The sequence below is a fragment of the Gopherus evgoodei genome, chromosome 11 (assembly GCF_007399415.2).
Source record: "Gopherus evgoodei ecotype Sinaloan lineage chromosome 11, rGopEvg1_v1.p, whole genome shotgun sequence".
NCBI classification, from domain to species: Eukaryota; Metazoa; Chordata; order Testudines; family Testudinidae; genus Gopherus; species Gopherus evgoodei.
The window spans coordinates 23,900,092-23,918,994 of NC_044332.1; the positions used below are offsets into that span (position 1 = coordinate 23,900,092).

The 18,903-nt window shown below is 41.6% G+C and overlaps 1 protein-coding gene across 1 annotated transcript; it reads left to right on the forward strand.

The window, feature by feature from the left end:
- Window positions 1-23: 23 nt before the first annotated feature.
- HSPD1 (heat shock protein family D (Hsp60) member 1) lies at window positions 24-18,619 on the forward strand. The gene is made up of 12 exons (XM_030580410.1): window positions 24-294; window positions 1,890-2,065; window positions 4,860-5,112; window positions 5,900-5,982; window positions 7,134-7,229; window positions 8,338-8,431; window positions 9,460-9,628; window positions 10,101-10,200; window positions 14,451-14,696; window positions 16,849-17,023; window positions 17,739-17,917; window positions 18,036-18,619. The coding sequence occupies exons 2-12, from the start codon at window positions 1,892-1,894 to the stop codon at window positions 18,177-18,179; spliced, it is 1,713 nt and encodes a 570-aa protein (XP_030436270.1). The 5' UTR covers window positions 24-294; window positions 1,890-1,891; the 3' UTR covers window positions 18,180-18,619.
- The last annotated feature ends 284 nt before the right edge of the window (window positions 18,620-18,903 follow it).

Consider the following 18,903-nt stretch of genomic DNA (forward strand, 5'->3'; position numbering starts at 1 on the left):
GTAGCCGGAGCGCACGTATAGGACGTAGAGTCCCGCCGGCCCCGCCCACTCCCCGGCTGGGCCCTTGAACGATTGGTGGAAAGCCGCGCTCCGCCCCCGACCGGGACAAGCGCATGCTGTTATGCTCGTTGCGGGGCCCGGCTACACAGGACCCCGCATGGGTCTCAGTCTGAGTGGGGGAGGGGCAGAGTCAGTGAGTGCTGTGTTCCCTACAGGCTCCCGTCAGTCAGTCACACCGCGCTGCGCCTCCAGCTCCAACGCGGACCCGACTGCTGCCTTGCCCGCCCTGTACAGGTGAGCGGCCCGGGGCGGGCTCGGGCGCGGGGCTGCTGAGGCGGGGGCCCGGCGCGGGCGCGGGGCTGCTGAGGCGGGGGCCCGGCGCGGGCTCGGGCTCGGGGCTGCTGAGGCGGGGGCCCGGCGCGGGCGCGGGCTCGGGGCTGCTGAGGCGGGGGCCCGGCGCGGGCTCGGGCTCGGGGCTGCTGAGGCGGGGGCCCGGCGCGGGGCTGCTGAGGCGGGGCCTTTACTCCCGCCAGTCATATGCGTCCAGGGCACCGGGCAGCCTCCCCCGGCCTGGTGCTGCTATCGGCGCCGAAGAGGCAGGGGACGGCCCCTCGCGGCTTCCCCGAGCCCTGCCCGCCGCCATGGAGCGCGCACGCCCCTTCCCTTCCCGCACGTGCCCGGTGTCACAGGGACTGGGGCTTGCGAGACACCCTTCCCCGTGTCCTGCGGGGGGGGGGGGAAGTGTGTGTGAGTGACAGAGGGAGGCCCCCCTACCGTGGAGGGGTCAGAACGGAGACGCCTGCTCATGTGCGATTTCCCCCTCCTGCTCTGTGTGAGTGCGTGTGTGTGTGAGACAGAGATTTTTCCCGCCTCCTGCCCTTGACTGTGTGTGTGTGGGAGATCCCTTCGCCTTCAGCCTCGGAGGGGGTGTGGGACAGTGTGTGGGAGACGTACGGGGCCTGTGTGCACGGCTTTCTACGTACTGTGTTCCCCGCTCTTCTGCGCTGGAAGCATTACCAGCCCTGCGGGAGTGAGGGCACTGCCCTGTTAGCAGGATGGTTTCACGCCGTTCGTTGCTGGGCTGCAGTTACATTGCAGCCTTTCCAATAATCTCTGGGAGAAGGGGCCACCATGAGGGTGGCTCCCCTGCCTGTGCAGGTTGGCTCATCCAGCAGCAGGGGGCGAGTGTCTCTTGACCTTGCTCTGTCCTGATGGAGAGAGCCATGTGGAAGGGGGATAGGCCTGGGTTCTGCAGACTTTCTCTGCCTGGCTGTTGCTACTATTGCAATTTTTTTGTTAGTTTATCACCAGAAGCTCTCAGCCCTGAACTGTTCATTTTTCACTGTCACAGTCGATTTTTGAGATAGCAGCTTTACTTTTAGGATGCTTATGCTGATAAAACTGCTGAGCTCTGACAAACTTTCTTCTAGCCTGTAGTAGTAATAGTCTCAGTGAAATATACCACCTTTCCTGCTCTATCATACATAATACTAGTATTCTCATAACGCTCGTCATTGCTGTGGCTATAATTTCTTCACATACAAAAAGTGAACTTCACAGTGCTCTTGTGAGCTTGATAAACTTTATTCCCATTTTAGAGAAGAAGAAATTGAGGTTCAGAAGTTGTGACTTGCCCAGGATCACATATTGAGTCGCTGGGAATAGAATCTAGGGCTCTAGAATCTTGGACTTTTGCTCTAGTATCCAACTTTACAAAAATTAGGACACTAAAATATTTGATCAGTCACCACTTTCATTTAAAACTCAAAAAACTACTTGCAACTTTACTCTAAATCGCTGGAAGACAGAAATATGATTGTTCAAAGGACTGTGACACAATAAAACTAATGTAGTATCTTACTCTTTTTTTTTTCTTTTTCCCCCTTCAGAAATGCTCCGTTTATCAACAATGCTACGTCAGATGAGGCCAGTGTCCAGAGCACTGGCCCCACACCTACTACGGAGCTATGCAAAAGATGTTAAATTTGGAGCAGAGGCTAGAGCTCTTATGCTACAGGGAGTAGATCTTCTAGCAGATGCTGTAGCTGTCACCATGGGACCAAAGGTATATTAAAATCTACTTTTGTGTAGTGCGAGTACTTGTGCAGTACAGCCCTGTTCTATAAACTAATTGGGGGTTGAGGAATTCATAAAATAGAAAAATTAATAAAATAGACCACTTCAAAATTACAGAAGGTACAGTGCATAATGTATCAATCATTCAATCACTGTGTATATAACAAATGGTAAATGTATAATGGCCACACTCTTGTTAGAGAGAATTTAATCTTTTCTTTGCTGCTAAATCTGTCTTTCCAGTGCCACACAGCCACTTAAATGTTGGCTGAACAATTGAAGCCACATTCAGTGGATAGAAAATTACTTGTGGAGGATATATTTATAGTGGTTAGTGTTAATGGGGTCTGTGAACATACAGTGGAGAAAAAGAATAGAGGCAGCTTAACTGCCTGCAACAAGTTTAGGCTTTCAGACCACTAGCTGTTATGTCCTGCTTGATCATATGATGTGGTTGTCAACCTGTGGACCACTTGCGGTCCAATCAGCACGCATCTGTGATGCATGTGACACCCTCAAGGCCATCCAGGTAATGTGTATATATATTGTGTGGATGCAGCCCACAATGGTAAATAGGTTGAGAACCACTTCTAGGGAGTATAGATTTCATACATTGCCTGCCAGTATTGGTTTCATCATGACTTGGCCTGGTAAATAAGAGCAAGCAAGTCCCAAGGGTGTAATAATAAGGGTGGATGATGGGTGAATGCACCTTTAGGGCCCAATTTTTCAAATGTTTATCCCAGTGAGTAATCCCATTGAATATAGTTGGACTACTCCCAGGAATATAATTATACACATTAGGTGTTTGCAGGATTGAGGTCATATATGCTACTATAGAATATTTGCATGTAATCAAGTTTGTCTCCAAAGGTAAGTGTTCCATCACTCAGCACTCCTAAAGTTTTCTTTTTAAACCAAAACCACAAATTAGATATCTATCAGCTTACGGGAAAAACTTTCAAGTGGGGAGGAGATTCTATTTTATTTTTTAAAACCATGATATAAATTATCTAACTAAACACAACTGGCAGTGTATGAGACTGGGTGGCTGAAAGCAATTATTTTTCACTGTTAATGGATGCCTAGCTTATGAGAAATGAGTTGGTCTGTCCATTTATTTCTTCATCACTATGACAAGGTGACCCCCAAGCCACAAACTGCACCATGATGTGTGTGCCTGTTTCCTCTTGGTCCAGCCGTTAAAGAAACGCTTTTTCAATGTTCAATTCAAAGTCCTGTTTGTAGTCATAGTTTATTCTTGTACATGTTAAATAATCTGCAGAACCCTCATGATAAAATAATTCTTTCCAAAATCCCAAAGTATAGGAGAGTCTCAGCTTTTTTCCATACTCGATTCTGGGACGTCATCTCTGTTCCAGAGCTCTGATCTCCAGGCCGTCCACTTGAGAGCTCACAGTTAGAAGCAAATCTGGGACTTCTCTGGTAGCCCCAAGTCAAGTCTCCTCCATGAGAACTCCCTAGCAGTGTTCCACTCACCCAGGCCTCCCTAACCCGTGCTCTTGGGAGCCATTCTCTTGACCTACATCAATTCTATTGTTTCATGCTTGGCTTCCCCTAACCGTGCTGGTTTTTCCTTTTGTTCCTAGGGGCCTCTGTACAAGCTTTCTTTTAATTCAGCAGGGGTTCACTGGGGCTGGCCAGTTCTCACCAGTGGCTCTCTGTATCTGCTTTCCTTTGCTGCTTTTGTTTCTCCCTGTATTTGGCCTTTCCTCCTCATGCAGCTGTCATTTGCCACTTTTCTCACTTTCTCCTTTATATGTCTTAGGTGGCTTCTCTTAACCCCATTTGGGAGGCAACTAGTCAGTCGGGCACTGGCCCCTGCCCTCTCTTAAGGGGCTAGTCACCCTGTAACAGTCATTTGGCACCTTCTTAGCTTTTCTAAAGGGCAAAGGTGTAGTGGATGTAGGTGAACAGCTAGTTTCTCAAGGTGAGGGTTGAGGAAAAAGTGATGAGGCTGAGGTCAGCTCTGTACCTAAAATGTTGCCACAACACCCAGTGCAGCTGTGCTGCTGTAGCCCTTCAGTGAAGATGCTACTAATCCACCTCTGCAAGAGGCGATAGCTGTGTCAATGGAAGAAGCCCTCCTGTTGACATAGTTAGACTTGCCCATTATGTGTTCAGTTTTACTTGATGATTATGTGTTTGCTACCTTATTGCTCCAGTTGACTTTACAGGGATGAGAAGGATTGAACTGTATTATGTTCCATTTTATTCATAACATATCTTATTGGTGGAAGTTGGATGCTGTCCTTTTAAAAGGACACCATATGCTTTCGCTGATTTCTGGCCCCAAATAGAAGAACCATTATAAATCTCACTCTGACATTGGAAAGTAGGAGCACAAACTTTCCTCTTCATAAAAATAAGGGTATATTTTGAGTTGGCAGTTTTAACAAATCTATGTGTCTTGGTGGAAAGTGGTTCTCTGAGAGTATGTCTACACTGCAATAAAACACCTGCAGCTGGCCCTTGTCAGCTGGCTTGTTTGGGCTTCAGGGCTATGATTGCAGTGTAGATGTCTGGGCTTGGGTTGGAGTGTAGGTTCTGGGATCCACCTCCTCCCTCCTTATGGGGTCCCAGTGCTAGGGCTCCACAAGCCCAAGTCACTTAACATGGACCATTCGTGGGTGTTGTATTGCAGTGTAGACTCTTTATGTTGTGTAGATGTGCCAAGTGGTAATTCTGTAGTAATACCTTTTGTCTGTGCTGCTTGGTATCATTTTAATTATATACCTCTTATGTATGTTGGATGATTTTAGGGTAGAACAGTGATTATTGAACAAAGCTGGGGAAGTCCCAAAGTAACAAAAGATGGTGTGACAGTAGCCAAGGCAATTGACTTGAAAGACAAATACAAAAACATTGGAGCCAAATTAGTTCAAGATGTTGCCAACAACACAAATGAAGAGGCAGGAGATGGAACTACTACTGCAACAGTACTGGCACGTTCCATTGCCAGGGAGGGCTTTGAGAAAATCAGCAAAGGAGCTAATCCTGTGGAAATCAGGAGAGGTAAGAATTTAACAATTTAATACTGGTGCACTTAAGCTGTTCTTTAACATTAGTCTCTTCAGTTTCTTCTCTCTGCTTCACCCATGGCAAATTTGACTGGCGTTTGAGATAACCTGCCTCCGCTTGGAAAACCCACATGACCCTTTTGGGAAGGGGAAAAACATAGAAAGGAATCTAACTTTGCTGGCAAGTGGGTGAAAGGGGTCAGGCCTTACTTTTTTAGATACACAAATTTTATATAACCTGTGGTATAGAGCTCTTTTTTTCATCATTGGATCATATTTATTTGTCATTCATCACAACAGATGTCAGTGAAGTCGGTCTTCTGATAGGCTTATCTTATGGAAGTTATAACACAGGAAATGTTTATACAGTGCTTAGTATTATGTGCCCAGGGTATTTATTTTAAATTCTATTTAACTTCTTTACCAAGTATTGACATAGCTTTTCTTCCTCCCCACACTGAATGTTCTGTAAGTACTCATAATTTAATATTGATGAGTGTTTTTAAAAAAAAAATTGTAGATCTGTCAGTGTGTCTTATGTTTGTAAGATTGGGACAGGCTGTCCATTGTCCTTGAAAGTGCATGGCCTAGACTCAGCAAAAAAAATAAGTTCTCTACTTTGTACACAAATGGAGGGGGAAAGGATGTGTTGCTGCTCTTGCATTGTTTAACTTTCATCACAATTTTGAGGAATTTTGAAGCTTGTCATGGAACTTGACTGTTCTGCACCATGTGAATAGAATTCCTATGAGTAACCATAACTATCACATTCTTCTTTCAAGGTGTGATGCTAGCAGTAGATGCTGTCATTGCTGAACTAAAGAAACAGTCCAAACCTGTTACAACTCCAGAAGAAATTGCCCAGGTGAGGCTTCATTCCTTCTTGGTTTACTAGTTTTCTGTAACGGTTATAAATAAAAATTAATCCAACAAGTGAAGATGTGCCATAAAGAGTTTAAAAAAAAAATTGTAATGGAACCAGCTAAATTACACTTTGGTATATGGCATCAACTTGCTATTGTGTTGATCAGCCTCTTGCTGCAGCTTACATTGAAAATGCAACATTTTATCTTTGTCTCTGTAGCCTGCATGAGCCTCTAGTGCTCTGCCTCAGCTTTCTCTAGCTGCTTTCTGTTTTCCTCTGATTCTATAGCAGAGGTTCGAGGGAAGAAGGGCATGGTGGGGCCCAGGCATCCCCCAGAAGGGAGCACCACCCAGCCCCGTTCCACTCCCAGCTCTCCTTCAGCCCCAGGCTGGGGCTCCGCTCCTGGTCCCAGACCCACCCTCAGCTGTGGCCTCCTTACCCCAGTCTGCATTTCCCCACCCTTACCCTGGAGTTATGTCTCAGAGGGGGGGCGCAGACAGGAGTACAAGGGGGTATGACCCTGAAAAGTTTATGGACCACTGCTCTACAGAGATCAGCTGCCTGCTCTCAGGACCCATTCAGAGGCTGTTAATGAGGCACAGGAGGGCTGGCCATTGGCCTTTAAAGGGCCCAGTCCACTCTCTGATAACCAGCATTTTGTTTAAACCAGGATTGATCTTCAGCTGACTCATTAGCCTCCCAAGCAGGTTCTGTCTTCATGTGACAAAATGCCAAGTGACTATTGCTATCTTGATTCACAAGTGAATACTACATATATTGAGGAAAGAAACAGCTATATATTAAACTCATTTGTAATTGTTCACTGGCTATCTGTGGGAGAAACATTAATGTTAGATTTCTAGACTTCTCAGAAGTTTAACATGAGATGAAGACGTCAGGTCCCATACCAACTCTATTTTTTGGTAATGAAAAATGGAAGACATTTTCCCTGAAAAAGCTATCTAATATTACATATCTAATCACATGGCAATGTTAATGCTGAAATTATCATGTCATGAATTGCATCCTCTTGTTTTCTGACCTGTAACTCTTTAGTCTAACTGCTCCCTTAAAAAGTCCCTAAACTTGATTTCTGTAAACAGTTGATTAATCAAGTGCTAAAGGGAAAAATAACTAACATCTCATTAAAGGTTGCTACAATCTCAGCAAATGGGGACCAGGAAATTGGCAACATAATCTCTGATGCAATGAAAAAAGTTGGACGGAAGGGTGTTATCACAGTTAAGGTAAGAGTAACTCTTATACCTGTTGAAGGTTACCTGCAGTTTTCTTTAAGATAAACTTGCCAAGTTAGAGGAACATCTGCTGAAAGAACAGATAATCAGAGTAAAAAGTGAACTCATTGCACTTGTAACTAAACTCCTTTCACTTTAATCTGAAATCCAAACCTGCTGTATGTTGTTGGTTCTTGCTTTGTGTGGCATTGCTGCATGTACTCTGCCCTCACTACAGAACTCCAATAAATTGGTGTTGGATTAGGAGTACATAGTGAGCCCAACAGCGTGTTAACACTATCGTAGTTTTGCCTCATAGCCAGTAGGGAATAGTGCAAAGAAACTAGAGAACATAATTATTTTTTTTTAGGAGGACGCTGCTTGCTCCTTATAGTCAGGATGACATATAGACCAAAATTATGCAGTGGTTGTAACATCAGCACAGTAAATACAGGGACATGGAATTCAGTGAATGGAACTGAATCAGTGATGAGTTGGACTGCAGAGCAGATACGTATGTCTAAACTAGTGTGACATGCTGAATGGTTCTCAGTAGCCTGGATATGAGACATACCAATATTTCTATGGTACATAATACTTTTAAAATATCTTAAAGATAATTGGGAGAATGTGGTAGTTTCTTAACTGCAATAAATTGAGGTAAGATTGACTATACTAACCAACAGTCACTGGTTCACAAGCCCTCCCCCCCTTTTTCCTTTCACTGTTTACGTAATCTAGAACAATAAATACTGCTAAGTGGTCAAGATATTTTCAGTTAAAAGACTAATACAGGATGAATTTAGCTATAAAAGTAGAGGTGAACTTTCTTGGTTTATCTGATCCACCACAGGAGGTAAGGTTGTATTTTACAGAATACAACTTGTGTGCATCAATACCCCCTTGGAGACAGTATCTCTTTTAGAGTGACCCCTCTTTCTCTCCCTCATTGTCCTTTTCCCCCATAAAGGGGAGAGAACCTAAAGAATACAAGCACAGTGAAGGTAGCGCAGAGAGACTTGAATTCCATGGTGATTGACGTGTTAAAAATGTGCATAGAAGCACTCTATTTACTACCTAAACTATAGATTAAATGTAAATTTTTATCACATTTAAACAGGATGGAAAAACCTTGAATGATGAGTTGGAAATCATTGAAGGTATGAAGTTTGACCGAGGCTACATCTCACCATACTTCATTAATACAGCCAAAGGTGAGTTTGCAAAAGTTGCTATCAAAGTGCCTTGTGCTATAACCTGTATGAACAAAAATGTCTTCCTAGAGAGCTTACAATACAAGTAAAGTGAATTTTGGGAGAAGTATCAACATTTATCCATAACTTTTCTGAACCCAAAGATGTATCCCTATTTATATTCAGTTAGCTGCTTGCTTTTTTGACTAAAACAAATGTTTACCTTTTGCTGTCTGTATTGATTCTGTAATAGGTGTGTGACCCAGAAAACACAGCTTAACTTTCTGGTCCTAAATTGACTTTTCAAAACTGGCAGTTAAAGCAGAAGAAAAATCTTGCTTACAGGAAAATGCCACTTTGGTTTCTTCAGAGTGCAGTCCCATGCTAATGAAATTTAAGACTTAAGTTTACATGGAATAGAAGTATCATTTTGATCTTTGAGAAACATATAAGAGTGTATTTGTGTGGCTAGTTCTTGGCATTCCCTTGTAAAACTAGATAATTCTTTCCTAAGTAAGGGCTGGGGAAAGGTAAAATCACCTTCACTTAACAAATTGAAGTAAAGGGGCAGGGTGATGTTGGTGGGTGTTCCTTTATTCCAGAATAGACCCGGATGCATGCAAACGTTTGTTATAACCCAAAAGTATTATTTGTATATATTTTTCAGGGTTAAGTCATCAAATACAAATTGAGGGTGTGATCCATTTGTGGCACAGCTTTAAGTCAAAGTGCTAAAATTCTTAAGTGGCTTGATCATGTGCAGTAGTTTTCAACTACTGCTGATTATGTAGGAGTTTTCATGAGAGAGGGGAAATAGAAATGCTACAAAAATCACGAATTGGCATCAGGCTTCAGGAGTAGAAATGTTACTTGAAACTAGTTTGTTTTTTTTTTTTACTCTAATTTGTCTTAACTTCATTCTATCTAATGTAAATGGAGAGTGTAATAGCCAGATTTGATCAGATTTGGGGGTTGTAAAGGGTACCTTCATATATACTTGCTAAAATAGAACATTTAGATAGTTCAAACAATACTTATTGCCTCTGCAGGACAAAAATGTGAATTCCAGGATGCTTATGTCTTAATCAGTGAGAAGAAAATTTCCAGTGTTCAGTCCATAGTTCCAGCTCTTGAAATTGCCAATGCTCACCGTAAGCCTTTGGTCATTATTGCTGAAGATGTTGATGGTGAAGCTCTCAGTACTCTAGTCTTGAACAGGTAATGCTTGAATAGGTGTATCTCCATATAGAATCTTGTCGGTTTACTTCAGAGTCAGAAAACTGTGGTGTTCACTTTGTCTTTAAAAACAAGTGTTCCTGCAGTTTCCTCTAGGGCAGTAGGCCCAAGTGTATGTCTGAACTTGACAACTTTGCATTGCTTCTTATTTAGGTCTCCTCTCAGCAATGCAGACAAACAGTAACCACTGTGAATAGCCTCATTCATCTAATTTGGGTGATAACTGAATCCTAGTGATTTGATAGTTTAATTGCTAATCAGTTTAGTAGAAAAAGCCAATTGATGGGCTCGTGGGATCCATTAAGATGGCACTTCTGCTTTGCTTGTCTCACTTGCACTAAAATATCTTCATTTAAAATATTCTTTTGCTCTCTCGGCTACTGTAACATAGGGAAGTGAACAGTTTTAACACTTTGTAAGAACTAGTGTTCTCGCTGAACTTTTTTCTCTTCAGATTAAAAGTTGGTCTTCAAGTTGTTGCTGTAAAAGCACCGGGTTTTGGTGACAATAGAAAGAACCAGCTTAAGGACATGGCAATTGCTACTGGTGGTGCTGTAAGTAAATTATATGCATGTGTAGGTAAATATGTACAAATTTATTAACTTTGTGGCCAAGCACACATTTGATTTTAACTTCCTCCAAAATGCTCCAGAGGATAAGTATTTGAGGGATTAGTAACGGTACAACACTTTCCAGGTCACTGATTCACATTTGGTCCAGGGTGAACGGTCATGCCATTGCATAGCATGGTAAGTGGCCAGTTGTTTTGGCTGGTTATTAGGTGTCCACTTCACATCTGCAGTTCTTGTTAAGTCTCTTCAGTGTATTGGATGGGCGTGGAACTGTTCTTGTCTCTAGATCATCTTTCCTTAAGAGATGCTTGACATGACGGGGAGTTGTGGGAGAACTTGCACTGTGGTTTGGTTTTTTGCGTGTTCTGGAACTACTGTATACAGCTTTAATATGCAGGGTAGTCAGACTGGTACCTTGAAATGTCTAAGTTATGCCCTTTTTCATTTGCAATAATGTTTATGTATGAGTAAGTTTTGAGAGCTATAATGCAATGCAACTTTATCTGCTTATGATCATTAAATAGTTTTTTCAGTGACTGCCTTTTAACATCCTATATAGACCCTCCCCAGTAATCTTCAGGTTAGTAGCTAGGTGGCGCCCAGGAAACATGTCAAGAGTTGTTCTGGAAATTTTTACTTATAAAACTGAACGCAAGCATTACCAAAATGACAAGTCATGACATGTTCATGAACATTACATTTTCAGTGCAGATGTAAGTCTTCTAGAGTTTGGTCTGAAGAAGCATGGAACGTTCTTTTGGGCAGTTTAACTTTTTTTTTTTTTTTAAATGTATGGTAGGGGCAACTATAATAAGTATTAAAAAGCCATCTTTATTTTTTTTGTATACAAGTCTAAAAACACAGCAGCATTATATAAGACCCAAACTAATTCATGAAAATTATAGACTTCACTGCAGTGCAAAAGGAAATACGATAAACCAAATGTAAAATCCCCTAAATTCAGTTATCATTGCAGACATCAGTAACATAGGGAAACTCCTTGAAATGGCCTGACAATGTCTCTGTAACACAACTGTTACACCTGACATGCTGGAGATAAATGTGCAAAGTATTCCTTTTAGCTAGTCACTGCTGAAGATGTGTAAACTAGATTTTTTTTTTTTTTTTTAATTAATGGCCAAATTCATCACTACATACAAGCTTTGATAACAAAGTTAGGGACTGTTTATACAGGAAGACTTTCTGGCATAGCTTTAACAGAATAACTATTCCATTGTCACTTCCAAAAGTGGGAGTTATAATCAATGGGACACAATTGTTCCGGGGTACAAAATACTCGGAAGGACAGAACAGGTCAGGGGGTAGGGGGATGGCACTATATGCGAAAGAAAACGTAGAATCAAATGAATAAATGAATCCACATGTTCCATAGAATCTCTATAGATAGTAATTCCATGCTCTAATAAGAATATAATGGTAGGGATCTATTATCAACCACCTGACCAGGACAGTGATAGTGACGATGAGATGCCATCAAAATAAATTACTCAGTAATAGTGGGGGATTTCAATTATCCCCATATTGACTGGGAACATGTCACCTCAGGACGAAATGCAGAGAGACAAAATTTCTTGATACTTTCAATGACTGCTTCTTGGAGCAGCTGGTACAGGAACCCACAAAGGGAGAGCTAGTTCTTGATTTAGTCCTGAGTGGAGCGCAGGATCTGGTCCAAGAGGTAACTATAACAGGACCACTTGGAAATAGTGACCATAATATAACATTTAATATTTCTGTAGTGGGACTAACACTGTGGTATTTAATATTACAAAGGGGAACTTTGCAAAAATGAGGAGGTTAGTTAAATGAAAAGGGCCAGTGAGTAGAGTATCAGAGGGGTAGCCGTGTTAGTCTGGATCTGTAAAAGCAGCAAAGAATCCTGTGGCACCTTATAGGCTAACAGATGTTTTGGAGCATGAGCTTTCATGGGTGAATACTCACTTCATCAGATGCATGACTAGAGTAAAACTCCTGCAAGCTGCATGGACACTTTTCAAAGACACCATAATAGAGGGCCAACTTAAATGTATACCCCCAAATTAAAAAACACAATAAAAACTAAAAAAGAGCCACTGTGGCTTGGCTTAACCATGTAAAAGAAGCAGTGAGACATAAAAAGGCATCTTTTAAAAAGTGGAAGTCCAATCCTAGTGAGGTAAATAGAAAGGAGCATAAACACCGCCAAATTAAGTGTAAAAATGTAATAAGAAAAGCCAAAAGGGCGTTTGAAGAACAGCTAGCCAAAAACTCAAAAGGTAATAACAAAATGTTTAAGTACATCCGAAGCAGGAAGCCTGATAAACCACCAGTGGGGCCCCTGAATGATCAAGATACAAAAGGAGCACTTAAAGACGATAGTCATTGCAGAGAAACTAAATTAATTCTTTTGCTTCAGTCTTCACGGCTGAGGATGTTAGGGAGATTCCCAAACCTGAGCTGTCCTTTGCAGATGACAAATTGTCACAAACTGAAATGTGACTAGAGGAGGTTTGGGGATTAATTAATAAACTTAACAGTAACAAGTCACTGGGACCAGATGGCATTCACCCAAGAGTTCTGAAAATTCTTATGTGAAATTGCAAAACTATTAACTATGGTTTGTAACCTGTCCGTTAAATCGGTTTCTGTATCCAGTCACTGGAAGATAGCTAATGTAACGCCAATATTTAAAACGGCTCTAGAGGTGTTCCCGGCAATTACAGACCAGTAAGTCTGACATCAGTACCGGGCAAATTAGTTGAAACAATCGTAAAGAATAAAATTGTCAGACACAGAAGAACATAAATTGTTGGGTAAAAGTCAACATGGTTTCTGTAAAGGGAAATCATGTCTTACTAATAGAATTCTTTGAAGGGGTCAACAAACATGTGGACAATGGGGATCCAGCGGACATAGTATACTTAGATTTCCAGAAAGCCTTTTACCAGGTACCTCACCAAAGGCTCTTATGTAAATTAAAGTTGCCATGGGGTAAGAGGGAAGATCCTTTTGTGATTTTGAAAACTGGTTAAAAGACAGGGAACAAAGGGTAGGAATAAATGGTAAATTTTCAGAATGGAGAGGGGTAACTAATGTTCCCAAGGGTCAGTTCTTAGACCAGTCCTATTCAACTTATTCATAAATGATCTGGAGAAAGGGGTAAACAGTGAGGTGGCAAAGTTTGCAGATGATATTAAACTGCTCAAGATAGTTATGACCAAAGCAGCCTGTGAAGAACTTGAAAAAGATCTCAGAAAACTAAGTGATTGGGCAACAAAATGGCAAATGAAATTTAATGAGGATAAATGTAAAGTAATGCACATGGGAAAAAATAACCCCAACTATATATACACAATATGATGGGGGCTAATTTAGCTACAAGAAGTCAGGAAAAAGATCTTGGAATCATTGTGGATAGTTCTTTGAAGATGTCCATGCAGTGTGCAGCAGCAGTCAAAAAAGCAAACAAGATGTTAGGAATCATTAAGAAGGGGATAGAGAATAAGATGGAGAATATCTTACTGCCCTTATATAAATCCATTGTACACCCACATCTTGACTGGTATGTATAGATGTGGCCTCCTCATCTCAAAGAGATACTGGCATTTGAAAAGGTTCAGAGAAGGGCAACTAAAATGATTAGGGGTTTGAAACGGGTTTCATATGAGAAGAGATTAAAGAGGAATCTAAGGTGGGATATGATAGAGGTATATAAAATCATGAGTGGTGTAGAGAAAGTGAATAAGGAAAAGTTATTTATTTTTTTCCCAAAATATAAGAACTAAGGGCCACCAAATGAAATTGATGGGCAGCAGGTTTAAAACAAATAAATAAAAGTTCTTCACACAGCGCACAGTCAATCTGTGGAACTCCTTGCCTGAGGAGGTTGCGAAGGCTCAGACTACAACTGGGTTTAAAAGAGAACTAGATAAATTCATGGAGGGGGTAAGTCCCTTAATGGCCATTAGCCAGGATGAGTAAGAAATGGTGTCCCTAGCCTCTGTTTGTCAGAGGGTGGAGATGGATGGCAGAAGAGAGAGCACTTATGTTCTTATGAATACAATCACATATTACAGAATTACTCTGCTTCAGAAGCAAAGTAACTATTCCAGAATAAATCGCATTTTGCGAATAGAGTTAAAGCAGAATAGTTAGTCTACTGTAGCTGTGCAGGGAAATGTCTCCATGTAGATAAGGCGTTAGAGTCCAAGCTTTCATATGATCTATTTCAGGTATTTGGAGAAGAGGGTTTGGGTCTCAATCTAGAAGACATTCAGCCTCATGACTTTGGTAAAGTTGGTGAGGTCATTGTGACAAAAGACGATAGCATGCTTCTGAAAGGGAAGGGTGAAAAAGCTCAAATTGAAAGGCGTATCCAAGAAATCATTGAACAATTAGAAGTTACTACAAGTGACTACGAGAAGGAGAAACTAAATGAACGGCTGGCCAAACTCTCTGATGGAGTAGCAGTACTAAAGGTGAGGAACTTTAAACTTCTTCCTTATTAGACTAAAACAGCGATTCTCCAACTGTGGGGCAGGCCTCCCAAGGGAGATGTGATTTGGTGGTGGTGGTGTGTTAAGGGAGCTCTGGCTGTCAGTTCTAGGTGGTTGGAGCTTCTGCAGAAGGGGCCATGCACACCTGGGAGGTGGGCATAAAGGGGACAGCTGGAGCCTCGCCATTCAGGCTCTCCTCCCCTCACTTGGAGGCGACAGGGCTCTGGCTGTCCAGCCTTTGGATGGTAGCAGCAGCACAGAAGTAAGGGTGACAATAGAGTGCTAAGTCTGCTGGGAAAAGTGATATTACTTAATATCACTGTTCACGTTTCCATGTTCTGTACTGCTGGTGTAGTGCTGCCTTCAGAGCTGGGTGCCTAGCTCTCTGCTCTGCCTTCAGAGCTGAGTGGCAGGATATTTATTGGGGTGGGGGCATAAACTACTACAGACAGAGGGGGGCACTGATTTGTTTGAGAATCCCTGGACTAGAATTATGCTATACCAAGAAACGGACAACCAAGAAAATGTTACTTTTCACTAAATCACTTTGACTGTTTAAACGCATAGCAGAGGTGTCATCTTTAATTTCCACTTCTAAAGTGCCAGAAAAAAACCCACCACGTTAATCAAACGTGATAAATTGGACCTCTGCTACACTTCTTTCTTGTCAGGATGGTTAAAATAAGGTGACATTCCTGTTAGAAATTACATTAGTTTACATGCCTTTTTTCCTCCCTCAGGAGAAAAACCTCTGTCTAGTAGAAACAGGTATAGTGAAGGGTGAGTGATTATATTGTGGGTATTTTTCATAAGGCTTGTCATGGAGCAGCTATGCCCTATAGCGACCCCTGGTGGCAGATCAGGGCACTGCCAGTACTCCTGGCTCTCCACACACTGACTGGTCTGTGCTGGGGATGTGGCTTATCCCTCCAGCTAAGTTACAAATTCTCACCCTGTCTGAGGTAGCAAAAGTCCAACTACAAAGTCCCCAAAACAAAAAGGGTCTTCTGCCTTATGGGTGTTGTCTTCATATCACTCTGTTCCCATCCCCTTTCTAAGTTACTTTTGAGTCCTTTTTCTGACTCAGGGATAAAATACTCTGCCTCAGTCTGGTTCCCCTGGAGTACCATTCTAGGTCCCTACTGGATTCTGTTCCTTCCATCCTTTCCTGATCAAGTATAGAGCAGGCTGGCTCCCCTGGAGTACCTGGTCTCCTGCAGACCTGGGCTCAAGGCCTTCTGCAGGAGCCTGTCTTCTCCCAGTAGCTCCAGTGGGTGAGTGAGCTCTCTCAGCCTTCTTATAAAGCCCACGTGTGCATTAATTATCACCTCTTTAATCCCACCCCTTCAGGCTGGGAAGCAGCTAATAAATTGACACACATGAGGCTGACTCATCTTTCCTCTAAGGGGCCAGGACACTGACAATCTGCAGTTTAGCAACATTTATGTAATTCCTTAATGCTTCCCTAGGTGCAAGAGTGGGGCCTACTTGGTCACATAGGGCCTTAGTTCAGGAAAGGCAGTTTGGCTCTGTACTTAAGTTTGGAGGCTGTGGAAAGGCCAAACTGCTATATGAAGTGGTGCTAAGTAGAAATTTCCCAGTAGCTAGGGCACCTAGCCAGCTGCAGGTGTTCTTAGACTAAAATGGAGGTACTAATTCTTCATGGTCATTAAAAATCCAAAAGATGCTGTGTACATGAATAGGGCTGTTAACCATTATCTACAGGTTTAATTTCCTGAGACAAGGTGGGTAAGATATTTATTGCATCAATTTCTGTTGGGAGAAAGACAAACTTTAGAGCTTACATAGATCTTCTACAGGTCTCATTTCCTGTCGCTCCAACTCTGATCCATTTTTACAGCAGGAATACATATTTTTGCTTTTCAGGGATGGATGAGGTGATACATTTACACCTTTAGAAATGTGAAGTATCTTAATTGCAAAAGGCTCTCTACAACTGAAGTACATGCAGACATTGGTCAAAAAATGTTGCTTTTTGGCACTCAAATGGAAAAGTCAGTTTGTTACTGTGTTTAACTGGCCTGCAGTGCTTGTGAAGTCTGCAGCGCTCTCTTGCCTCTGAGAATGTATGGGGACTTTACACAACTGACAAGACGTGGTTTGTTTACTCTAGGTTGGTGGCACAAGTGACGTTGAGGTGAATGAAAAGAAAGACAGAGTTACTGATGCACTGAATGCTACTCGTGCTGCTGTAGAGGAAGGTATAGTTCTAGGAGGTGGGTGTGCATTGCTTCGATGCATCCCAGCACTAGATGTTTTAACCCCAGTCAATGAAGATCAAAAAATTGGTAAGCAAACTACTTGAGAATGTTTTTTATTTGAAGATTAACATTTTCCTTGTGATGCTACTTACCTTCAAAAACTGCTGCAAGCTGTAGATTAGAATACAGTTCATTTCAGTGAGTCCTTTATGGTTATTTGGTCTGGTTAACAAGCAGCCTTTGACACTCCTGATAATCTGTTTCACATTAAAAATGGGAAGACTGTTTCTATGTAGTCTAATTTAGAAAAAGCAGGAAAACCGCTATTCTAAGACAGTGGTATTTAATGCGAGATAACTAACCTATTACTTTTCTAAACACTTAAACAAAATGAGTGTCTTGTACTGCAGTTATAATTAAAAATTGAGAACATTTCACTTATTTGGGGAATCTAATTTGACAGTGATTTCTAAAGTTTTTTTTAACTCAGAGCATATCATATTGTAGTGAGTTTTCCTACCCATGTTTTCAGTGGGGAGTGTTTGTCTTTGGTTAGATAAGTTCATAGCTTTTCTTCAAGAGTGATAATGTAACTTTAACTGGTGCTTGAGCCTTGTACTAGTAATGGCCTCACTTGTAATGCTTCCCAGCAGTAGGTCATCTAACACTTTCCTGCAGGAGGCAGAAAATTGTGTTTGCTCTCCTTGTAACTAATTAGCACATCAGTAAGTTGAAGTATTTGAATTGCAGTAAAATGCATGGAGAATGTACTGTATTTAAACACTAAAAATACTTTTTACAGGCATAGAAATCATTAGGAGAACACTGAAAATTCCAGCAATGACTATTGCTAAGAATGCAGGTGTTGAAGGATCATTGATTGTTGAAAAAATCATGCAAAGTCCACTTGACATTGGGTATGATGCAATGCTTGGAGACTTTGTAAATATGGTAGAGAAAGGAATCATTGATCCTACAAAGGTAATGTAAATTTTTTTCAAAGAACCTTAAGGTTGTACCTTATTTTAATGTGGGGGAGGAGGGGGGAAGAGAACTAGTATTGAACTACTTTTTTTTTTTCCCCCCGCCATTCTCTTAGGTTGTAAGAACTGCCTTGATGGATGCTGCAGGTGTTGCTTCCCTCTTATCCACAGCAGAAGCTGTAGTTACTGAAATTCCTAAAGAGGAAAAGGAAGTGCCCGTAGGCGGAATGGGTGGAGGAATGGGAGGTGGTATGTTCTAATTCCTGGAATACTGAGACATCATGAACTCTGATGGTTGAGACTGACAGTTTGCAAAAAACTTCAGAAGTCAGTGCCAGGGGTGGATAGTGACTGAAGTGAGGCTGGTGTTTAAAAGAATCACTGTAACCATTAGTTACTGGATTTAATTTAACCTGTGTAACTGTTTAGTCACTGTCCATGCCTCCAGATAATTTATTTTGTATTTTTCAATAAAGACATTTGTACATTCCTGCTACTGGGTGCAAGATCCACATGCCAATGTCCTGTTTTAAATTTAATCAACTAAGGCACTTGAAATTCTGTTTAATCAGAATTTATTGGTGCTTGCCACTACTAGGAAGAGTTCAGATGAAACCATTGTGTGCAAGACTTAAAAAAAAATGTACAAAGAAATATACAATTATGTGACAACCTCTATAATAAAAGATTGTTCAAAGTTATGAAATGTATTACCTTATTCACCTGTCCACAAACCCAACAAAAATCAAACCTAATGATATAGGGATCACATTTAAACTCTGCTAGAAATCTGACCTTCAGTGCTGGGAAGGGATAGAGTATTTGTTTAAGAAACAATCCTCCCCTGAATTGAATGCAAGTATAGACCACAGGTAGTTTCGATGTTATAAAATTCTGGTGAGAAACATGTCCAAGCTCAACTGAAAAATTAATCTTGAATTTAATGGAGTTGAAATAGTAAGCTGTGGGCAGGGACTTGTCACT

Coding starts and splice junctions, on each gene's coding strand:
- HSPD1 (XM_030580410.1), top strand. CDS start 1,892: ATGCTCCGTTTATCAACAATGCTACGTCAGATGAGGCCAGTGTCCAGA. Junction 8,432..9,459: donor CTTCATTAATACAGCCAAAG/GTGAGTTTGCAA, acceptor TTGCCTCTGCAG/GACAAAAATGTGAATTCCAG. Junction 9,629..10,100: donor AGTACTCTAGTCTTGAACAG/GTAATGCTTGAA, acceptor TTTTCTCTTCAG/ATTAAAAGTTGGTCTTCAAG.